Below are 24,358 nucleotides of genomic sequence, written 5' to 3' on the forward strand. Positions count from 1 at the left end.
CCATGAAAAATGAGCCGGTGTGGTGTTTCAACCTTAGTGCTGGGCGGCGCTGTGCACAATAAATCCAGTTCAGAGTAGAAGAAGTAAATATAGTATAAGGGAGAAGAAGAAGAAGAAGAAGAAGTCGTGGCGAGATAGACACATGTATGCTGGCACACTACCTGTTTATGTTGGTTGGAATAAAGTAAAGTGAATAAGCCAAGACAGAGTTGTTATTGTTACGACATAACATATTGGCGACGACTATGTCGACTTTGAACCTGAGTCAGCCTACACCTTTTCTACAAAATGTCGGGGTGCCGCCGATACCATTCACTACATTCATCACCCACGATGGCCTGTTCCGCTTTAAGAGGGTGCCGTTTGGACTGGCATCGGGACCGAGCTGCTTCCAGCGAATGATGTCATCTATCCTCAAGGGCCTATCAGGGGTCCAATGCTACCTTGAAGACATCATAGTCTCTGGCGCGACACCTCAGGAACATGATGAAAGTCTGACGGCTGTGCTCCGGTGCATTGAAAAGGCTGGACTTAAGTTGAATCTCTCAAAATGCAACTTCCGGCAAACAGAACTGTCTTTCGTGGGGCATACAGTCTCAGAAAAGGGACTACAACCTGGCGCCTCACATGTGACTGCTGTCTCTCAAGCACCTCCACCTACAGACCTGCCCAAACTGAGGTCATTCCTGTGGCTGACATCGTGGTATTCAAAATTCATACCTGATTATGCAGCTGTTGTCGAGCCCCTAGGAGCTCTTCTCCGCGGAGCTGAGACATTCACATGGACGCCTGAGACTCAACGGAGCTTTGAGACTGTAAAAGAACTTATAGTAAATAGCCCTGCACTCTCCCTGTTTAACCCAGACCTGCCCACTGTGGTCACAACGGATGCATCTGATTATGGTCTGGGTGCGGTCCTTACTCAGATGCATCACGATGGCTCAGAGAGAACTGTGGCATTTGCATCACGCACACTCACCCAAGCCGAAAGAAATTACTCTACTGTAGAAAAGGAGGCTTTGGTGTGTGTGTGGGCGTCAGAGAAGTGGAGAACCTACTTATGGGGGAGACATTTCACGCTCCGGACGGACCACAGCCCTCTGACCACGCTACTTTCTTCTAAAGGCCAGGGCAGAGCAGGGATGCGAGTAGCCAGGTGGTCTTCTAGATTGCTAGCATTTAATTATGACATCCAGTACAAGCCGGAGACTAGCCTAGACATACATTACTTAGTGCTATTTGTGTTTTCTTATTAAGGGGGATATGTGGTGTTTCAACCTTAGCGCTGGGTGGCGCTGTGCACAATAAATCCAGTTTAGAGTAGAAAAAGTAAATATAGTATAAGGGAGAAGAAGAAGTCGTGGCGAGATAGACACATGTTTGTTGGCACACTACCTGTTCATGTTGGTTGGAATAAAGTAAAGTGAATAAGCCAAGACAGAGTTGTTATTGTTACGACACAACAGCCGGTGATGTACGTAGTTGACAGGGAACGAAAGGCATCAGAGCTTTGGCTTTTTGATTGTCCAGACTCCCTCTCCCTCCCTGACTCACCCCACACTCCCCACTGCCTCTCCTTAACCAAAATCTTAAAAACACCTTTAGGGGATTCTTTCCACGATTTTGTGTAATCATTTAATGACTGATATTTTAGTGTTGACACACAAGGAGAGTGTAGAAGAAATGTTGGTTGGCCTGCAGTTAGCTGAAATGAGCCAGAACATTACACAGTAATTACCATGTAGACAAAGTGTGCACGGCTAAAGTTAGTGCAGGAGCGGAGATATAGCTAAATAGATTAGTTCTTATCCTGTGTGAAGACTAAACGGTTAACACTAGCGCTTTTAAGTGCAACATACAATAATTGCTTGAAAATAACATCATGAGATCATAGCAAAATGTGAAAAATGAAGCCATATGTTACAACACATAGACACACATATATTCACCTGGGCTCTGTGTGTTCTTTTTCTAAGGGAATTATTAGGGAATTGAATGATAGGAAGCCATGGATAAGGATGGTGGAGGAGCTTTGAAGTGGGTAAACGGAAGGGGCCATGTAGGTATGTGCACTTGAGGGGTTGCTGAAAGACACTTTAGGTCAGCAGCAGTGAAAGAATGTGAGAAAAAAAAATAGTATAAGTGCAGAACTTTTCTCCTCAGAGCCAATAACAACTTGAGGATACGACTGTTGAAAGTCAAATGTTTCAAAGGCCAGTCTGTTTATCAGTTTATAAGGCACATACAAACTACAAGAGCAACATATTGCAAGTCATAAAACTAGCCTGCGCCCGTTGTTCCATCCTCATTCCTCTTTCATGATTCTCCCAGCTGTTCCTTCAAAGCAAGAGAAAGGTTGGAAATACAACAAAAAAAAAGTTGAGAAGGCTTATTGCTTCATTCCCTCTGGATTTACCCAAAGACATGGACTGATTGGTCGACTATTCAAAGATGGCGAGTGATAGAAGAGGAGATTGAAGGTAGGGCATCGCTACACTGTGTTTTTATATCGGCCTCGTCTTAGGTGGCTTTGCACCGGGTCTCATCAGGTACACTACCGGTCAAAAGTTTGGGGTCACTTAGAAATTTCCATTCCACTCCATTCCAGACAGAATACCAGCTGAGATCAGTTGCATTGTTTTTTTAATCAGGGCAGCAGTTTTCAGATTAATTAATTATTAATAGATTAATTATGTAAGCACATAATTGCAAAAGGGTTCTCGACTTTTGTGGCTGAAGAAACGCTTGAAATCCATGCTTTTTGGTCTAAAAACATCATACCCAAATTAAAAGTGGTACAGCTCCCATATACTCTGACACTCTGGGGTGTGCCTGGTATCATTGGAAAGGTGATTGATGTGGGTGTGTTTGTGTATTTGAGAAGTGTTGTATTTTGTAGTTTTTTGGCTTTTTTCTTTGCACTTTTCAAATGGAAATAAAAAAACGCATATAGACATATCTGTAGAAGAGAAATCATATAAAATCCAGTTTTGAGTCTTTTGGCTTCTAGACTTTTTCTGTAGAGACATGTGGCTAATGCCCTGTGTTGTCCGTCACCTGTCAGATGTGTTTACAGCAGTGTATTCTAATCATTTTACAGATGTATGACTTGGACGGAAATAAAAACCCTCCATTCTAGCCTCTGTAACTCTGTGTCAGTAAGGCCTAGAATCACCCTGACACTTGTAACAAAAACTTGAGAGTGTTTCCTTTCCAATGATACCAGGCACATCCCTGAGTGTCAAAGTATATGGGAGCTGTACCACTTTTAATTTGGGTATGACGTTTAGACCAAAAAGCATGGAATTTCAAGCATTTCTTGCAACAGTCGAGAACCCTTTTGCAATTATGTAAGCACATAATGTAATCTGAAAACTGCTGCCCTGATTAAAAAAACAATGCAACTGATCTCAGCTGGTATTCTGTCTGGAATGGAGTGGAATGGACATTTCTAAGTGACCCCAAACTTTTGACCAGTAGTGTATATCACTGATTAGCCTGCCTTGAGGCCTGGTATGTTCCTGCCGCTAGTTAAAATCACACTATGCTCTCAGTCTGCAGCCTCCCAGTAGGGTCACCAGGATCGAGCATGCTACAAATTCAATCCTCTGACAGTGGAAAGTCAGCATACTCACTTCTTTCATTAGCACATATTCAATACAATTGTGACTTAACATGAGCACAGTCTGACTGCCACAGAACCTCAGAAACCCACTTCAGGTTTTGTTAGAACAATGGTATTTCACCCCACCCCCCCGGCCCAGACTTCAAATTTCATTCAGGAACCAGACAGCATTTATGAAGAGCAGCACAGACAAGAATCCTGTTGAGCTGTCACAGTGAATGGAGATATATAATCAAAGTTGAGTTTTCTGGTGGATTTGCAGAAATCTGTTTTCATCAAAACTCTTTAGAAATGCTTCACCCGAGGAGAGTGGGGAGAGCACTGCAGACATTCAAAACAAGGGAGGGGGTCGAATTAGACAGAAATCAGGAAATAGTGCCAGATTATGTGAGACAGAAAGAAGGGACACAAGAGAAACTGCTCAGGATTGTATATGACTAATATGTCAAGTAGATAGTTGTACTTAACATAGACAATAGTTCAGTAGGAAGGATTTGGAAGAAAGCACAACATTTAAATGTCCCATTTCTCAATTTGAGAGTTTTAGAGGAATTGAACATGTATTTTAGTATGCAGCAGGTGGGAGAGGAGATGAATGTTCACAAAGCGCACAGAGCTGAATCAATGGTCGTGGATAAGACTAAAAAGATGTAGTAAATTAAACTACATGAGTGTCGCTGTAAAATATGCTTTGTTTTGGCAACCAAGACAACACACTGAACACAGAGCTGGAAAGTGGGGGGTTGCTGAGTTGTCAGAGTGCCAAGACGCTCAAATTTCAGGGGAGCAGAGTTGTGATGACATCAGGGCAGTGTAATGCAGGTTGTCATGAGCGCAGCATACTCGCCTTGATGTAATGTAACTCTGGCAGTGACACCTGAACTCACAGGAAAGGCACAGACGGTAAAACATTTAATAGCATTAGAGATAGAAAGATTGAAAGAGAGAAAGGGCAAGAGAGATTGAAAAAAAGAGAGAAAGAACAAGGGAAATATTGACAAGCATGGAAGAATGCCCATCAATAGCCAATCAATCACTGCTTTTACCTCTCCTCCCTTCCTTTCTTCCTCTCCAGTATACATCTGGCCAAAGTGCTGCAGGGACCCTTGCTTTTTCTCTCTGATGAGAGACAACATATCCCAGAACACCCAGCAGGCAACACAAACCGACTAATTTATAATAAACATAAAACCAAACAGAAATAGCTCACAGACTCCTGTCACTCTAACTTTGCCAAGAGGCTTTTCAGTGCCAGGTCCACACTGGACCTCTGACAGGGCAGAATACCAGGGCAGGGCCATGGAAAGGGCTTGCTCATGTAGCACAGGTGGAATCAGTTTATCTCCCTGAAGCTAAGATCATGGCTCCAGTAAAAGCATATGCAGATGTGTATGCATGCATAGCCTCCACACCGGTATGCACATACACACGGCTATGCCCGAAGCCTCAGATTTCCTCCCCTGGGGAAAAAATAGAAAGCACTACGGACTCACAAATTTCTTTTACAAGGTGCAAAATTAGTGCTGGAGTCACATAAAACAAGCAGGCGTGTTTCTTTTCAAATAAGGAACAGTTTTTAAGGTCAGAGTGGAGACCCCTTGTATGTATTTTGATCTTAGAGTGATAGCACGGTGACCAAGTTAGTCAAGTAAGAAAGAAAGTCTAACTGCATGACCCCGGTTCAAGCACCATGTTAGCCTGCACATGCTCCTTGGAGTGTCCTTATCCATGGTAGTGAAACCCCATCAGTTGACTGGATACATGCTCTGCAGGTAAACTAGCAATCAACCCACAAATAGGAAAAGTTAAGCAACCAAAACAGAAAATGGAAAAAAAATAAAAGTGTTCTTATAGGGATCAATTAAGTATCACTTCACTTTTAGCAAAGCTGCAATTATATGCACCTTATGCTCTCACTAGGTGGTAGCCCTCTGGTGTTAAGCTCCTGATAACGAGGCAGGCAGGAGTCAGATGCTTTATTTTATTTTGAAAGATAAGGTGGTGATGAAGTGTTTCAACAGCTAACTGCTCAGTGAACTCCCTGGTTATCAAACTATATCTGCTATATACAGTATCACTCTTCTTCCTTCCACTCCCAACTAAAACCTCACCATCCTCCCCACCCTCAATTTGGCTCTCCACCTTATTCTCCAGCCAACTCTGCACTCTCTCCTCTTTAGTTATCTGCATGCCACCGCCTTGACCATCTTTCTACATTAATTTCTGCCAAGCAAACACCACCACTAATTTCTCTCAACTATCCGTTCATAATTCTTTTCTGATTGGGGCTTTCACTGCCAAGGAAGACATTGTCAGCCCTGTAAAGAGAAAGCCAGGAGGACAGAGAGAGAGAGCCCAAAACACACACAGCCAGGTCCCAAATAATAGAGAATTGCTGGCCGCTGACGTAGCTTAATGTAGCTAAGCCATAGCTGTGGGGGAAAAAAAGCTCCATTAACAGAGCAGAGCTGGCTGACTGGATGCAGCTGTGCTCCACAGAGCCTGATCAGAGGCAAGTTGATTAATTATGATCACCTGCAATGCACTTCCTAGCGTAGCAGAGCTGATCAACATGAGAAGAGGGGGCATGTTCATATGAAGTGGAAATTACCCTTTGGATCTTGAGTTACGCTGGACTAGTGTGTGTGTGTGTGTGTGTGTGTGTGTGTGAAAGCGTGACAGAGAGAGAGAGAAAGAATTAGAGGAGGAGGACTGTGGAAATAATCTGGAGCAAGGATTGTGGTCATAAATAAAACCATGTTTTAATATCAGTGTTATGTTATGTCTTGTGGTTTGACTCAACCTTTCAAATAAGCATTTATTTTAGAAAGGCGGATAAAAAAATATTAAACATGGTGTTTCAAAAAGACACACGAGATGGAAAGGAAGGAGGTGCAGGTGAAGGAGCAGAGAAAAAAAAGAACCGCAAGTTTAGTAAGAGCTGGAAAGATAAAACACACCTGTATGAGTGTACATGATATAAGAAATGTCTAGATTTGGTTTGGGTGACAGTGGATAACTAGGGGAAATTACATGAAATAATGTCACAGAATTCCTTCTTTATCAACCTGGTCAGTCAAGCATGTTCCTTCACTATAGTCTAGAAGCCAGCAGGGAGGGACATTTGTGGAACATTTTACAAAACCATAAAAAAAAAAACACTCTCACATACATCTTGTGGTATTTTGACATGCAGATAGTTTTGGTTTAATTTGTGCTGCAACGCTTTCAGATATCTGTCTGTGTCAGCTTCCACCCCAATACAATAGAGGTGAAACAATTAATATACCAACATTTAAATAATTTAATAGCAATGCCTTTTGCATCCCCATTTACCATAACCCCAACATGCTGTTAACAGTTTTCATAGGAACTATTTCAAACTATGTGGATTATCCAGAGTATCAGGGACACTGCTTCTGGAAAGAAAAGGTGGCGTTGAATTTTCCAAATGTGATTTTTCAATGCTGTCAGCACCATAAACGAAATACCATAGAACTCAGTATCAGTATGGCATCACAAAACTGGGCATTTAAAACCAAAACTATCTGGATAGCTCAATAACACTGGGGGGTAAGTGAGATTTGTTGTTTTTTTAAGTTGGGTGAACCAACCCAAGCTCTTGCAGCAAAAACTGCACAGAAGGTTGGACCCCTTCACAGGTTTATACAAGGACTAGGGTTGCAGAATTTCGGGAATATTCAAGGTGGAAATCTTCCATGGGAAACTTACATTAAAGCATGTACTCCTTTGGCTCAGACAGTGCAGTAGTGTTGGCAGTAGTGTGAGCTGTACATGTGAGGGGTGCGTGCAGAGTGTTGTAGTTTTACTGAAATCCTATTTGATGGGATGCTGGAAAACTGTCTGTACATGTGATTGAAGAGTGCACTGCTGAATTCAGTGCATTGTTAAATTCAATGAAATGGTAAATGGACTGCACTTATATAGCGCTTCTCATCGACCACTCAAAGCCAGCATTCACCCACTCACACACACATTCATACACTTGTGGCAGAACCATGCAAGGTGCCACCTGCTCATCACGAGCGATAAACATGCACACTCATACAAATTTTGGGTTCAGTATCTTGCTCAAGGACACTTGACATGTAGAATGCAAGGGTTAGGGATCAAACAGCTGACCTTCTGATTTGTGATGACCGCTCTGCCTCCTGAGCCTGGGCATACTTTTCACTAAAATGTGCCAGAAGACCTAGTATCGCTTTTTATGTGTATTTCCCCCCCCAAATAAGTTCACTATTACATTGTAGGCCAGTGATTTTTATATTGAAAGTTACCGACCCTTTGCAACACTAACAAGGACTGAATGGTGGTCAGTAGAGGTTCAAGTGGTCTGTGATTTTGTTGAGACATCTCACTCTCTCCACAAACGTCTGACCATCAGCCTCATGGCCCGGCTCCAGTGGAGGGTTAGATGGGACGCAGCAGCTCGGGAGGGAGGGGGAGACCGAGAAGAGTGGGCTGACAGGGGAGAGTGTGTGTGTAGCTCTATGTATATTGATGAGAAGTGATGTGACTGAGGTACAGTGAGGTAAACAGTGAGTGGAAGAAGATGATGAGAAAAGCTGGCCCAGGGTGGGAAACACAAAGTTAAACAAAAATTGATTGATTCTAAATATCTGTAGAGTGAATAACTGACCTAAATGGAGAGGGAGTAAAACAGTTAAACACAGCCAACTGGCAGAGGCCAAAGTACACACGTAGTAATTTCCTGCACATTTCACACACTACTCACTGTAAGATTGTGATTGATTGTTGACAACTATATCTAAAGAAAAGGAGCCTCATCAAGAAGGATTTCTTCGCTCAACGTGCAAATACTCTAACAGAAAAAAACAGTTTGTAACTTTCCCACAGAATTAGACACATGATAAATTGGCCAGTGCCATTACAATGGGATGTGTCACTGTGACCGCATCGGAGAAAGAGAGGCCAGCTAGGAATAATTGTACAATATATGTGAGCAGAAGGTCACTGTATAGTCATAATATACCACGATAACATCTATCTACTCCTCCTCCTGCAGCTGCTGGCTCAGAGGCAGTTTTTCCTTATATGATTGTGTGGTCAGAGTATTTTTAAAAAAACAGATGAAAAAATAATGGATGGTTTGGTTTTACCAGGTGAAAGTATAATAAATGGTTTGGTTTAATGCTAAATGAGGATAATTTTTAACAAAGAGCAAATCCAAAATCCTTCACGTTTGCCTTCCAACAGCCTGATGATTCCTAGAAATCAAATGAAAAGACCAAGAATTATGTTCCGAATTATGTGGAACAATCTGCCTGCCAGAGATTCTTGCATCCCAAGTTTCCCTGCAGCTTTTACACACTACTGTCAGTGCAGTAATAACATGCACACATAAAGAGTCATATATTCTGCATTTTGTCCTTGTCTGACAGTGTATGCAACAGCACACACGCATTTGCTCCAAGTTACAGTGTAGTGGCAACTCTAAAAAGCGTTGTTGCCACCTAGTGATGAAACGTAAAACAGCAACTTGTCATCCAATGTTGCAAGCAAGATGTTGATGGAGCGTGAAATTGTAAAACAAACAGAAGGATCAGTGAGCTTTAACTTATTTGGAGAAAAATAAACTTTATCCCCAGCAGGAGGACAGAATAGAGCTTCTTTCTCTGAAGCAGAGGCAAAGAATCAAGATAAAAAGGTCTTGTTTTATGAAGGCTTTATACACTCAGCTACCAGTTTATTATTAGGCACACCTGGCTAAAACTAATGCGGCCTAATACAACAGTCTGCAATAAATCTGATCTTTATGAAGCTTATAATGTTTTTGTTGAAACTGTTTTAGAGAGGTGTTGATTCAACTGTATGATCATTTTGAAGGATGTAGTTTGTGCTGCTGTTGAACTGTATTGCATTATACAGAGGTGTTTCTGTTATATAGCCTACACTCATCGATATAAATGGGGTGCACAAAATAATAGAAACACGTGTACAAACTCATTTGAAGGATGTTTCATATTCAAACCTCCGTGTAAAAAGATAAGGTAGATTATTACTTTATTGATAATATTTGTGTTGTACAGTATATATACCCGCTCACATATATGATAGACAACTACTTGATGTACACCTCCTCTTTTACAGTATATATGAAATAGCTACATCACCATTTTTATAGTACAGTTGATCTGATGTAAACACACAGAACACGGAACAACACAGAACAGTACATTATATAACAGCCAACTTGATATTGTAGTTACAGTATGACAAAAAAGGCAAGGCATTAAATGAACATAGCACATTTTGGCTGAGTGACAAGGCTGTAACATAGTCATAATTTGGAAAATAAATAATGATCCTCATTGACATTCATAACAATTTCTAAAAACACTTAGCCTATTTCCAACTGAATGAACCTGATGAAATCAGAAAATAGCCTTACAGTAGGATTTATCATGTATTTATCATCTGGAATTTGATCCAAAGTAAACGGTTTTAAATCTGTCTCATGAAGGTCATCATTTATATGTGAAACACACCGGTGTGGATAAAAGGCTGTTTGTACAGTGATTAGTAAGCTGCATCAACTAGAAGAAAAGAAAAAAAGGAACCGGTCTGATGTCAGTGATAAGACCTGATGCCATGGAAACTGACATGTATGGAAAGCATGTTCAAACTCACACCTCTGATGAATGTGTGTGTTTAGAGGTCAGTTGTGAGAGGCCCTTTACTCTGGATGTTCCTCATGATGGACTGGACCACCTCTGACGTGGTGCCCTGACCCCCGATATCAGCTGTGTGCAACTGCAAAAAAAACAAAACCGGGTGCTCACAAACAGGGCTCAAAATGTATTTAAGTTAAAAAGCACCAAATTCCAGAAAATGTCAAGTCTTATTTTATTTGTATGATTGCTTTATATATTTTATTAAGTGTATGTATGCACTTAATAAAACCGTTTCCCACTCGGCGAAAATAAATACATATCACATATTTTTTTTAAATCCTGCCAAAGCAACAAGCAGTCTACCTTGGATGATAAGCAGATCAGGTTTTTATGAGCTCAAAGACAGTAATTAATGTTACTGCCACACAATGTAAAGTCAGATACTGTACAGTGTAGCATTTCATAAGAGCTTTGTGAAATTGACAGGGCACGATGCTGCTTTATGTGAATGTTATGTGATGCCCACGAAGAAACATGCCAGACCTGCCACCAGGGACTCTAAGCCTCTGACACACAACAATGGCCTGTTAACCTAAGATTCCACTCCCCCAGGCACGTCTACGCTGTGTTCCGGCGTGTTAGGTGGCCACCACCAGCAATCACACCCACTCAAGACTTGTGATTCCACCAGCCACGACGCAGTACGTCCCAGCAGCGTCTCTCCGCCCCGCCAGGTCTATTTTGACGGAACCGCAGGGCGATCAACAGGCCGGGCAGGGAGTGAAAGGGCTAGAGCATCCGGTCAATTTTCAAAATAAACACCATGTGGAAACTTCCAAATCGTATATATCACTTCACTATTTTAACAACTAAAACACAGCCCCAAATCTTTGATCCATGTCGTTCATAACTGGACTAAATGGAAGAAACCATTTAACTATGTAGACTACTAGGGCTGTCAATCTTCCTCTATAATACTATTAGAATTCCATTTGTTATTTTATTTAAATATTCAAATAATATTCGAATATAAATGCTCAAATTCATCCTGTTATTAATATTTACGATATTACACAGCATTATGGATCGCCAATGCAACTATCAGCATGTGGTTGTTGTTACACATTCTGTCCACTAGAGGGACTACTAACATTACAAAAACTTTTGAAAACAGGTGAGCGCTTTCTTATTAACAATAAAACAGCGGGACAAAATGAATAACTTTAATTTGTCAACTTTAATGTACCTTGGCTCAAGCTCGTAAATAAAATATTTAAATCCAGACCCCTGCGGGATGTTGATCGGTCTCATATCTTTACATTTGAACCGTGTCAGTTTGTCCGTTATCGCCTGGCAGACAGCTGGTAAGCCCCGTGATGAGGAGAGAGGCAGAAAAAAAGTAATTCTTCGGACAGATCGCCTAGCTTATCAGGGTGTAACGTTCCGCCATTTTTGATAGTATTGTGATGATGATACCGCGTGGATGTATTAAGGGAACATGTACGATTGTGAGAGGATTCAAAAACTTTATTGTTCATCAGACTAAACAAAAGCATTTAATTTCCACATGCGTGTAGGCCAAGGCGACGAGAAAGGCAAGATTGCATATAAAACATTTTAAAAAATTCATAAAAAAGCAATATTCGAATAGTAATTTTAGCATTCGAATAGTATTCGAATTTCGGAATTCGTTCCAACAGCCCTATAGACTACTAACTTTGATGGTAGAAGCACAAATATCCAGGTAAAATGACCTAAACAATGAAACCTGCGAGTTGGGCAGGCAAAAATACTCCGCTTCTGAGACGCTCCCGGTGTGGTATGACGCATGGCGGACGACGGAACAGAACCACGGCACAGCCGGAATGCTGCGCAAACAGGTAAGGGGAGAAGCCTGTCAGTGAAGGAAGACTTACCCTGGTTTCATTCATGGTGGTGAGGATTGCATTTCGGATCATACTCGCGTAGTCGTAAAGCCTGGAGACATACAGAAGAAAACATTATTTATTTACTGGAGTACCACAGTGACAGCATTAGAACTCAGATGAAACAACAGGAAGGTATGTACTGAAAGTATTTTATCTGGAAAAGCTTACCTAAGGTGGTCCAGCATCATGCAGCCGGCTAGCAGCATGGCAGTAGGGTTAGCAATGTTCCTGCCAGCAATACTCTTCCCTGTGTTCCTTGTAGCCTGAGAGAACCGGATAATTAGACCAAAAAAAATTCGGAATCCTGAATGATCAAGACAGATTCATGTACTTTTCATTCTATAAAACAGAGTGGACAGCATGAACTGCCAAACACTCACCGTCTCAAAGACAGCATAGTCACGGCCATAGTTAGCCCCGGGCACGAGGCCAGGCCCTCCCACCAGGCCTGCACACACGTTGCTCACCACGTTCCCATACAGATTGGGCATCACCATCACATCAAACTGCTGTGGCTTGGACACCAGCTAAAAACACAGACCGAACAAAGTGGTTAGTGAATAATTTAGATATATCAACATTGAGAAACTTTTCCAAAACTCAGAGGTGTGTCATTTAATCTTCTATCACCTGCATGGTGGTGTTGTCCACAATCATGCTGTCAAATGTGATGTCTGGGTAACCAGAGGCCACTTCTCTGCAACACTGCAAGAACAAGCCATCGCCGAGCTTCCTGTTGGGGCAGAAAGGCCAAACTCAACATTAGCCGCTTTCCGACCGGAGGGATTTTTGCAGTTCTTAGAACACAAAATTCCTAGAACCCTATATTTGTCTCGTGTTCCGACCATAGACTGTATGGTTCCAACTGGACCAATTTGGGGATTTTTAAGTCCCGCTGGCCGCAGTTCCTGTAACTATTTCAGCTCCTGCTTCAGGGCAGGATCTTTTCAGGTCTTTTCAGCATATGAACCTAGGTCAACGAGGGTCGGGTTTCCGGTACAGACAAAACGGGACAATTTTAACAATTTTCGCCATCTTATTCATCACTAATTTCACTTCTGACAACGTTTTAGGCGAGAAATTAACTGTTTAGATTTAGAATAGGTAGTCTTGCGAAAATTTATGTTGAATTGACAATTTGCAACAACTTGAGTTGAGAAGCTCCATGAAGTGAGGCGACAGCCAGCAGGCGCCTGCCCCGGCCGCTAGCTCGGTGAGTCATGCTCAGAGACCCCAAGGTAAGCTGGAGGTCTCTCAGACCGCTCTCGTAAATAAGAGACTTTTATTTTGCCGTTGACGGATTTAGTTCATACTTTTTTTGGTGTATTTGTTTTCTGATTTTAACGCTATAAAGACCGTTGCCGTGCTTGCATCACTCCCTTACCCCTCCTATAGTCCCTATGGCCACTTGGCCAGTGCGAATGCAATTGGAAAAAACGGTTTTGGGGGAGAGTAGTTACTAGATCTATTTAGAAGTGGACTTTTTTCAGCACTAAGAAACTCACAATATTATGTAAGAGTCAGGTGACCAGACAGTTCCGGCAAGATATGATTTGTCATAATCTGATTTGTCTCAGAGTAACTCACATGATGTTAGCCTTGTGTACAGCAGTGACCCTACTACGACCTTTCTCCCTGGCCAGTCGGAAGGCATAATCAGCGATCCTGAGGGAATTGTTCCTGGTGATGATCTTGAGGCACTCCACTACCCCTGATACACTCTAAAAGAAGACAGGGAGAAGAATGATAGCTAATGTTCAAGTAGTTGGTGCTGTTATTAATGTAGTAACATTGTTCTCATTTATTTGTGAAGCAGCTTGTGTAACTGTGTAGAACTGACTCAGATCCTTCATCAGGCAACAACATTAATTTAAGGATGGCGTAAATTGTATATCGTTCTAAAAGTTTAATAAAGTTGGCAATTAAGTATTTAATGTGGATCTGTCATGTCTGGCCAATATCAGTCCGTTTAAGGTCATGATCTGCACCAATACTAATCAAGTATATCAGATCAATGTTTTCCCCTTCATAAAAGAATGCTATACTTTTAATAGTGTTATGGGTGGCAGCTCACTCCCATTTCAAAAGGACGAGAAGAAGGTGGGAGAGAAAGACAGACACAGAGAGGAAAGAGGTCTTTGAAGGAGGGAGTATATGTATGTTTCAGCAGACAGTAGAATTGATTGTTTCTGTTCTGTCTTACCTCATGCTCTAGACTGCTGTACTCTCCCTCTGTGTTCTCCCTGATGATCATGATGTCAATGTTCTTGTGGCGAGTCTGGACACCAGGGAGCGACTGGCAGTGCATCACATTGGCATACAGGTCTAAGCTTGTGCTGTTGGACCAAATTATGAAAGGAATGTTAACCATCTGACAAAAGAGCCTATATCAACTGAATAGTTCATTAAAACGCTTACCGCAGGAGATTATTTCTGGATTTGACAGATGGCGCCATGGTGTGGTTGGTTTCTATGTTACCTATCAGAATAATTACAAAAAGTCACAGTTAGTGTCACACTTGGTCAAGGTCTTATTACAAAACGACATGCTTCTCACAGCTGTGCTCTATTTTCATGCTCTGCTTGTGACACAGAAACAAAGGGGGTCTGCTTGCCTTTGAGGGCAACTCCATTACGGCGAATGGCAGTGATGGCATTGTTGATATCATCCTCACTCTCCAAAGCAGAGTTGACATGCACCACCTCAAAGTCCACCGGGACACAGCTGAACCTACAGGAGTACAAACCACATGGTGAGGCAATCCTCACTGGCCTATGGTCAACACTTTGAACAGGTTTTAGTTTAAGTCTTACCAACCTGAAAACCTCTTTGACATGATTGAGCAGCTCTGGACCGATTCCATCTCCAGGTATGAGGGTCACAGTGTGTCTGCCTCCATACTTTGCAGGAGGGGGCTGTAACATTGACATTTCATATGTTATTAACTGCATTGAACTTAAAGTACAACACTGGTGGTTTTGCACATTTTAACCCAACTACAATTCACTTATACATAAGCCTATAAGTTGTTACTAGTGTGTTAACATGTGATATAATAAATAATAATATTGTAAATTTAGAAAAAATGTTTTTATTAAACTGAAATTACGATGGAACTACTAAGCCAGAGAGAGCCGTTATTTGTTTGACTTGTGATATTCCATGATGAATTTAACGATACTGTGATGTACACCAATGGTGACATTAGATCCTTTATTCCTACATCACGCAGCTCTAGTATGAAAGGGTAATGTTCGGTCTTGTTTGTTATACAGTCTATGAGTAAACCACATCAGAGTCAGCTACTTACAATGTTGTTTCCCTGTTGTTGAAGACGGACAGCAAGGAAAGCAGAAGGACAAGAGTTATTTTGATAGCCACATAAGAATCCAGGTAGTAGTGAGTACAGAGGCATTATAACCTCTCCTCCCCCAAGAAGGTGAAAAAACAGTTCTAAACCACTCCATACAGCTTGGAAATAAATGCTTTAATGAGTACCTTAGCCGTGATTCTAGGGCATTGCTTGTAACATTACCATTATATACAAATGGACAAAATCACGTCTCCTCATTCGAAGATTGAAACCCACAGAGACAATCTGATTCACTCACACTACGCAAGGTCTTATTCCTGTGACTTGTCAGAGTTGTTCCAAATACCTGAAATACAAAAAAAGAGAGATGTGCAATAAGATTGCTAGCATGCTTATTCAACTGTATGCTAGTATGACCTTGTGTTTAGATTAAATAATCGACTTTAGTTTGGAGCCACACAACGACAACGTTTACAACCAATGCGACCACAGCGACGTGTCTTATCTTACTTTAACCGTATTTCCAAGGCGTCCACCCCAGAAAGGATTAATTATTTTGGACATCGAAAGCACAGCACTGTGAGCAGCCATCTTGATTCTTAACGCACTGGTCGCATGAACGAAGATGACGCATTGTGCTCACGCGATAATTATAATGGGTTTTGTCAATGCAAATAGTTATTAATTTATTTAAATACAGAGTGATAGCTTTCGTGAGAATGTAAAGTGAAAGAGAGGGAAAGTCGTTTTTTTTTTTTTTTACATATCTGTTCAACAATTTATAAAAGAAAATGTTTACGGCATGATTTTGGTCACGTGAACAACTTTGCGCAGACTCCGTGGTGACGGACTGGGGGTTGGCTATATATCCGGAAGACAGGTGGGATTTACAATCATTTTTTTTTCATGCTTGTTAAACGCGGAGTAATACGGCTTGTTTTATGTTGTTTTAATATTTAATTATCGGCTGAGTACATTGACTTCAGTCTGTGTTCTCACTGAAAGCTGATTCATACCAGAGTTTCCTCAATGAGGAAACAACGCAAGAAATAGTAGAAGTCCCGAGTGGCAAGAGCAACAGCTTCTCTTTACCGTTCATTAGCTACATAGCCTACGAGCAAAGGTGCAAAGAAAAGGAAACACTCGCCAGAAGCGTGGACAGTGGACACAGTAGGTAAAATGTCGTTTCTCATTTGCAAGTTCATATAAGTGATTAATTAAGTTGTCTACGGAATTACCATGTGTTTCCTTGTCTTTGGTTTGGGTTCATGTCACCCCCTTCAAACGTCATCTCTGCAGAGCCATCTTGCATTGCCGCTGTAAACATTTAAGGCTTTCTGTTAAAGATGTCTTTGACAGCTTTAAATAAAATGACCCCAGAGTTGTATTGCAATTTTTATGATTTTAAGTGTTACATTAAGTACACATTTAATAAAAGAATACCAAGTATTTTCCTTCAAGACTTGCATACATAAACTGTTTACAGTTACATAAAAACATAATTTATAAATTCTACACAATGAAATGGTATAATTGCCTTTTGTGAAAACGCTTAGAGCTACCTTTTTATTTGCACTGTTTTATAACTTCTGTCATGATAAATGGAAATTGAAAAATTTTGATTATGAAAGTTTTTTGACAAAAAAGCCACTGTAAAACTGTAACTACACTTCGCAAACTGTATAAGTCAGAAATTCAAACCACCATAATGAAGCTACTTTCTTTGTCTAGGTCTATGAGACGGTGAATCATGAGATTAACAGGTTGGTTCAAACTTTTATTACGTTTTAGTACACTCCAGTGGGAACTTATTGATCTGGAGGTAATCCCATGTGTGTTGCCTGAACTGGTGTGTCCTGTTTGTATTGACAGGCCCCCTCAGAGCTGTGGCTGTGTTGCTGTTGGTGGGGCTCACCTGGCTGCTGGCAAACACCTTCTTTGGAGGGGAGAGTGGCTCGTCTGTGCGGCATTTCTTCAGCAGTAAGAGAAGTAGTTCTGAAAGGCTTAGTTGATAGACAACAAATTAGTTGAGAACAATTTATCAAACAAAGAATACTTGCATTCACTGGTTCTAGCTGCTTAATGTGATGATTTGCTCTGTTTTATATAATTAGAAAATGTAATATATTTGGCTTCTGTACTGTTGCCATCACCATGGGCTCTGGGAAACGTGATAAGCGTTTTTCACTATTTTCTGACATTTTAGAGACTAAAATTTAAAATAATTGTTAGTAGCAACCCTAAAGACAACTTATTGGCTAGGGTTTAATGCACGTGTGATAAAGGGTATGTGTATAATATGATGATTAGTTAATTTGAGTGTAAACTGTTTGTATTTCTTTCAGGCGCAAGCAAGGAACCAACACCTGGTGAGTAAAAGAAACTGTATGATATGACAATTTTATGACTGCTTTTCCTGTCAAGTATGATCATGATAATGTTGTCTTTATGTATTATATATCTTAGCTGAACCCCGTCCTCGACGGTATAAATGTGGACTTTCAGCTCCCTGTCCCCCAAAACATTTGGCTTTCCGCCTGGTGTCTGGTGCTGCCAATGTCATCGGGCCCAAAATCTGCCTGGAGGACAAGATGTGAGATGCAGTGCTTACCAGTTTCTTTCTGTTCATCTTTGTCTTTGTCTCCCCTGTTGTCTCTGTCGCTTTTTTCTTTTTTTGGTTTCACACTGTGTTCTTTTTTCCCCTCTGTGCTTTCATAACCAGGCCTCCAAGCCTGTCTGGGGAGCTGAATGCAAGTATTTTTCCAGTCTGTCTGTCCCCCATTTCTTTGTTTTTGTCTGTAGTCTTGGTTGTTATATTGGTTGTTGTTTCTCAAGTGTCAGGCAGCGTGTAGACGTGTGTAGATTAATGTGTAGGTGCAAGGAAGTGTTCTAACCTTAACCTTTTGTGTTTTTGTCTCACAGGTTAGTGAGCAGTGTGAAGAACAACGTTGGCAGAGGACTAAACATAGCTTTGGTGAATGGTAAGAGTGTCCTCCTCCACCTATTAACCGACTGTGTTGCATTAAGCTACTATGATTATTTGACTGATGTTCCTTTGCTTCAGGTGTGACAGGAGCACTCTTGGACACAAAGACTTTTGATACATGGGCGGGAGGTAATAAAACCAGACGCTAATATATAGTACATATTTCACATCTGGTATACTGTATATGGCTTGGCAATAACAAGTTATAAACCACAGTTCATGGCTCATGTGATGTTTGTTCTCAGACATTTCTGAGCTGTTGAAGTTTCTCCGGCCGCTCCATGAAGGAACACTCGTGTTTGTAGCTTCCTTTGATGATGCAGCTACAAAGTAAGAATCCATGATGTGCTATCAGTTCCAGTCCAACACCCCTCTTTCCCCTTTAGACTAACCTTAAAGCAGTTTTTCACAGATCAAATTGTCAGCTGAAGCTAAATGATATTTAATGTTATAACTTATAAAATATTTTGTAGAGTAAAATAATGATGTGGCACTGATACGGACAATAGCATTGTCATAGCTAAACAACGGCACGACCAATGCAGCTGAAGCCTAGAAGTCCATGTTTGCAGCCTAATTCAACATTGTACACTCCACTTGTGTATGAACAACTTTGCATTTGGTATAGATGTCTTTTTAAGTTTATCACGGTGAAAGAGCAAAAGCTCCAATTGTCACTGAAGGACAGGCCAGTTACAAATTTTAATTTTAGGACAAAATGCCTTGTGGGTAATGTAGTGTGAGTTGTCAGAAATCAAGATTTTATTTTTAATATTGCATTTAAATCTGGTGGATGATTCATTTGTTTTTGAATACTTGATGCCTTTCAGTGTATCAAAATCAGCATGATCATAAATCTCTCTGTTACCCTCAAAGGCCTTATGGCTTAAAAACATCAGGGTTGTAAATGGTTAATAAACCTTGAGACTGTGTTAAAGCTGAAAAAATGAGAAAGGAAATGGTAATGGCCTGCATTTAATTGCAATCAAATGTAACAGAGGTTAAGCACTTAATTTAACCTGTAAGCCTCCTGCTTAGAAGAACAGCAAATCCACTTAATAAACATTACCCTGTTACTTTATCTTCATTTTCAGGTTGAATGACGAGTCTCGCCGACTGTTTGAGGAGCTTGGGAGCACGGCAGTGAAGGAGCTGGCCTTTCGAGACAGCTGGGTGTTTGTTGGAGCCAAGGGCATTGAGAATAAGAGTCCCTTTGAGCAGGTATGTTGCCATCGATGCTGGACAGAGCTAAGCTATCGGTAGAAATGTTCTCTTTTGATTTGACGCTGATTTGCCTGAAAAAAAGAAAAGAAATCATGCCTTGGTCATCGTAGAAAATACAATCAAAAATGACTCACCAGACAATATTATCAAGATTTGTTGCTTACAATTATGATGCAGGCGATTCAATGATATGCAATAGAATACGGAGAGGATTTAGTAGAGCAGAAATATAGTATATATATATATATATCTATATATACATATATATATATATATATATATACATATATACATATATATATATACATATATATATATCATATCACACACATACACACACACATACACACGCAGTGGGCCCGGGTTCGACTGCGGCCCTTTGCTGCATGTCATTCCCCCTCCTTCTCTCCTTTCATGTTTTCAGCTGTCCTGTCAAATAAAAGCCTAAAAATACCAAAAAAATAATCTTTAAAAAAAGAATACGGAGAGGATACAACCATGTACAAATACAAAATATTGGTGGGCCTTTCTCCTGTAGATAATTTATTGCAATTTCAACATAGAGCGATATTAAAGGGGTCCTCTTATGCTTTTCCTTATTTTTTACATTATATACACAGTTGTGTTAAAAAATAATAGCAGTCCAACATCCCTAACCTCATAAATCAAATTCTTTGGTAGAAGTGATATTTCGACATGGCAAATAATTTACAGTCATAGAAAACCAACCAGACCCCAGAGTCATGACGTGCATGCTGCTCATTCTGTGTAATTGAATCTGTAATTGAAAGGGGCATATTCAAACTAATAGCAGTGTTGTGTTCAATTAGTGAGGTGATGGATTCTGTGAAGAAACAGGTGTCAATTATGGCCCATATTGAAGGAAGGAAGGAAGCAAATGTTGTGCATGCTGGTTATAGTGCATTTCACACTGAAATACTCAGCAAACTGGGTCATTCCAGACATTGCTCTGAGGAACAGCGGACTTTGATTAAAAAGTTGATTGGAGAGGGGAAAAACCTAATAAAGGACAGAAAATGATAGGCTGCTCTGCCAAAATTATTTCAAATGCCTTGAAATGGCATCCAAAGCCTGAACGACGTGGGGAAAAAAACGGTCAACTACCATTCGACTGGATCGAAGAATAGCCAAAATGGCAAAGGCTCAACCAATGATCAGCTCCAGGAAAATCAAAGAAGACTTAAAGTTACCTGTGAGTACTGTTAGGATCAGAAGAAGGCTATGTGAAGCAAAGCTATCAGCTAGAAGCCCCCACAAAGTCCCATTGCTGGAAAAAAAAAGACATGTACTGAATAGGTTGAAATTTGCTAAAGGACACATTGACTGGCCAAAGGAGAAATGGGGCAACATTCTGTGGACTGATGAGAGCAAAATTGTTCTTTTTGGGTCTAGGGGCCGCAGACAGTTTGTCCGACGACCCCTATGCACTGAATTCAAGCCACAGTACACTGTGAAGACAGTAAAGCATGGTGGTGCAAAACTCATGTTATGGGGATGTCTCTCATACTGTGGTGTTGAGCCTATTTATTGCATACCAGGGATCATGGATCAGTTTCAATACATCAAAATACTTGAAGAGGTCATGTTGCCTTATGCTGAAGAGGAAATGCCTTTTGAAATGGGTCTTTCAACAAGACAGTGACCCAAAACACACCAGTAAGCGAGCAAAGATTGATGTTATGGAGTGGCCAGCCCAATCCCCAGACCTCAATCCCATAGAAAACTTGGGGTGGGGGGGAATGCTGTTTCTGAGGCAAAACCCAGTAATGCAGAGGAATTGTGGAATGTAGTTCAATGGTCCTGGGCTGGAATACCTGTTCACAGGTGCCAGAAGTTGGTCGACTCCATGCAACACAGACGTGAAGCAGTTCTCAGAAATAATGGTTATGCAACTAAATATTAGTGCAGTGATTCAAAGTAAAGCAAACCCTTGAGACATTTTTCAGTTTATACAGTAAATGTTTGAGGTTGTGAAGAAAAATGCAAATATTGAATTAAAAGCTATTCTAAGGATTTGGCGCATTATTCACTTTTTTAAACACACTGCTATTATTCTGAACACAACTGTATGTAATGTCCTGTTGCCATGATGAATCATGTCATCTGCATTCCATTGATAAGGGCTTTTGGTATGCTCGCGCACACACTTTACCCAGAGTTAACTTAACTCAGAGTTGATTGACCTAATTCTTATCCCCTGTTCTGAAACCGGAAACTCTGAGTTTGACAGTTCAGAGTTATTTAACCCAGAGTTCAGGTTTGAACTCAGTTTGTTGTTGTTAAACCTGTTTTCTGAAATACCCCTCCTGATCCCAGTCTGTTTTCACGACATTAGTTCTGTTTGGTTATGGTTGTTCCCATCAGCGTATGAAGAACAGTAAGAGCAGCAACAAGTATGAAGGTTGGCCCGAGTCTCTGGAGATGGATGGCTGTATTCCTCTGCGGCCACCCCTGGAAGCATAATACCGCCCGATACTCTCACATACAGTACATTAAAACCTGGAGTGGCAGGAGTGCATCCAAATGACTTTTTAAAAAGCTGCTGAGCAACTGAAACCATCCAAGATCTGGGCCACAAATGGCGTTTTTATTTCTCCTCTCGTGGCAGAGGCATGAATTGACTGATAGGACTTGATATATATTTAAAATTGCTGGAACTTGTTATAGAGGATTTGTGCATTAAGCTTTGTGAGCCACTTTTGAGTGGAAGTAATGTAGAAACAGGAAAGTTATGGGAAACTTGAGAGGCCACATGTTTGATGACCAAAGTGTAACCGCAATGAGTGAATAAATACAGCTGGAGTAGGTCTTCCAAATCCAATGAAGGAAATGGACATATTTCCTCTCTGCAAGCCTGTCTGTAGGGTGTCAATATTCTGTGCATGATATTTGATGTTGAGCAGGCAAAAGACACACCTAACTGGTTTCACATTAAGGCATTTGGAAACCTAATCCACATCAGCATAACATTTGAAGTATACTAGTAGTTTAAATGTCCTAAGCAGAAGTGTAGGCAGATTTTATATTTAAATCCGTTAATATATTTTCATCCTGTGATATTTCAGTGATGTTATTATGCTTAGTGTCAGCTCCCATTGTTTCCTTAGAACTTGACACACTACAGTTATTGCTTGCCACATGTTTACAATTTCTTCAGACAAATTTGTCCTAGGTCATTTTCCTCTGATACAACTATTTGAATACTTTATTAGGAAACCGATTCATAGTGTGAGTTCATCATAGCACCGCCCATGGTTTTAATGTTTTCTCAGGCCTGCAAGAATTTTTCAACTGAGTGCTTTAAAGATTCAACCTAAATGTGTGGTTGTGTATGTTTTTTTTAATTGTTTAATGTATCCACCTGGCATTTTGCAAGCCTAACAATGAAGGAAATCTATAGAAATACAAATATTATTTGACAAGTAGGGTTAGAAGTCAATTTTAGCTGCTTTTGTCTGAATTATGTTACCTCTAAATGTAAATATTTTCTACAAAGCATCACCGTCTGTCTTTATATTGTGACTACACTGCTGATAAATAAAATTGTCCGAATATTTCTTGTTTTTTTTGTTTTTCTCTCCTATGGGTCCTCCTGAGGGGGCTTGAGTCAACTGGCATACTTCAGGAAATTCACTAGGGGGCGACAAAAGTCAAAGTATCTCTGAGGTTAATCAGTTCATTCTGCTCAAGGCATTTGCTTCACTAAGCATATGCCGTGGTGGTGGTGATAAGAAAACACTGCAGACTGAATGAAGAACATTTCAGGTTTGACGGCTAATTCGGTGACAGGCAGCGCAGAATCGTGTTGCTCGCTGAAACTGTGCTGTAACGTCATAATGTAATAAAGACGCGATCAATTTTATTGTTACACTGAGATGTGTTATGGGGCCTTCAAGTGTTGTTAGAAAAATCGGGATTTTTACAGGGGTATATTTATGAATGACTTCAGTGCTCTCAAGGACTGGGTTATGTGATGTTCAAAGGGAGAGGCAAGAGACTTCGAGCATTATTGCGGTAGAATAACACTAAGACTTTTTTTACTTACATATTTACTCTTTTTTTTATTTTAGCTGTCTTTATGTCACAATTAAGGTTTGAGATAAGGTGCACATTATTTATTTCACCCCAAGTGTCACATCAGAAAAACTTAAGTTCTTTGTAGCCTACATTATGAGCATTACATAGAGGGGTAATTTGTTTTAACAGTCTTCACATGTCTCACAAGAAAAACGTAAAATAAATAGAAATGTACAGTATAAAAGATTAAAATGTACTCTGTGAACATACGGTCTGTATATAATGTGTATATGTAGTTCAGAATTGTACAAATTGGAGTACTCAATTTCTGTTATAACCCAATAAGCAAATACATTTTTACGTTTTTTTTTGTGTTCTGGCATAGATTTGATTATTTTCACTTTACAGCAATGTCTCTTTCCAGAAAGCATGACCTGGTTACTCAAGATAATCAGATCTGGTTGTGAACAGTTTAATGTAGGAAAATCTTTTACCTACCACAGTGCAATTGAAATTGCTGAGCAATAAAGTAACTAGAGTAAATGGATGATAATGATGATTCCTGAAAAGAGACATCGCTGTTCAGT

At 40.5% G+C, this 24,358-nt stretch overlaps 2 protein-coding genes across 4 annotated transcripts; one reads left to right on the forward strand and one right to left on the reverse strand.

Moving 5' to 3' along the window:
* Positions 1-9,653: 9,653 nt before the first annotated feature.
* On the reverse strand, positions 9,654-16,145 carry idh3g (isocitrate dehydrogenase (NAD(+)) 3 non-catalytic subunit gamma). The gene is made up of 13 exons (XM_078254956.1): positions 16,034-16,145; positions 15,822-15,869; positions 15,521-15,532; positions 15,028-15,125; positions 14,825-14,940; positions 14,628-14,688; positions 14,413-14,545; positions 13,797-13,930; positions 12,840-12,942; positions 12,590-12,736; positions 12,378-12,472; positions 12,198-12,258; positions 9,654-10,420 (listed from the first exon to the last, which is right to left on the reverse strand). The coding sequence occupies exons 1-13, from the start codon at positions 16,112-16,114 to the stop codon at positions 10,319-10,321; spliced, it is 1,191 nt and encodes a 396-aa protein (XP_078111082.1). The 5' UTR covers positions 16,115-16,145; the 3' UTR covers positions 9,654-10,318.
* A 220-nt stretch (positions 16,146-16,365) lies between these two features.
* fam3a (FAM3 metabolism regulating signaling molecule A) lies at positions 16,366-23,310 on the forward strand. 3 transcript variants are annotated; one of them, XM_078254955.1, is made up of 10 exons: positions 16,366-16,697; positions 17,255-17,286; positions 17,396-17,503; positions 17,869-17,892; positions 18,029-18,116; positions 18,446-18,504; positions 18,588-18,638; positions 18,755-18,839; positions 19,604-19,730; positions 22,119-23,310. In XM_078254955.1, exons 2-10 carry the CDS (start codon positions 17,274-17,276, stop codon positions 22,215-22,217), a joined length of 654 nt encoding a protein of 217 aa, XP_078111081.1. In that variant the 5' UTR covers positions 16,366-16,697; positions 17,255-17,273; the 3' UTR covers positions 22,218-23,310. The 3 variants fall into 3 exon arrangements, with proteins under 3 accessions (XP_078111081.1, XP_078111080.1, XP_078111079.1); XM_078254954.1 differs by having other exon boundaries at positions 16,367-16,693; positions 17,990-18,116; XM_078254953.1 differs by having other exon boundaries at positions 16,368-16,697; positions 17,990-18,116.
* Positions 23,311-24,358: the final 1,048 nt, after the last annotated feature.

The sequence above is a fragment of the Sander vitreus genome, chromosome 7 (genome assembly GCF_031162955.1).
Source record: "Sander vitreus isolate 19-12246 chromosome 7, sanVit1, whole genome shotgun sequence".
In the NCBI taxonomy this organism is placed as follows: domain Eukaryota; kingdom Metazoa; phylum Chordata; class Actinopteri; order Perciformes; family Percidae; genus Sander; species Sander vitreus.

Bases quoted from the DNA above. Each gene is read 5' to 3' on its own strand.
- idh3g (XM_078254956.1), bottom strand. From the start codon at position 16,114: ATGGCTGCTCACAGTGCTGTGCTTTCGATGTCCAAAATAATTAATCCT. The intron at 13,931-14,412 runs GTAAGACAGAAC...GTCTTCTTTTAG, and splicing joins ACAGCAGTCTAGAGCATGAG to AGTGTATCAGGGGTAGTGGA. The intron at 12,943-13,796 runs GTGAGTTACTCT...CTGCCCCAACAG, and splicing joins GTACACAAGGCTAACATCAT to GAAGCTCGGCGATGGCTTGT.
- fam3a (XM_078254954.1), top strand. The intron at 18,639-18,754 runs GTAATAAAACCA...GTTTGTTCTCAG, and splicing joins TTTTGATACATGGGCGGGAG to ACATTTCTGAGCTGTTGAAG. The intron at 19,731-22,118 runs GTATGTTGCCAT...TGTTCCCATCAG, and splicing joins ATAAGAGTCCCTTTGAGCAG to CGTATGAAGAACAGTAAGAG.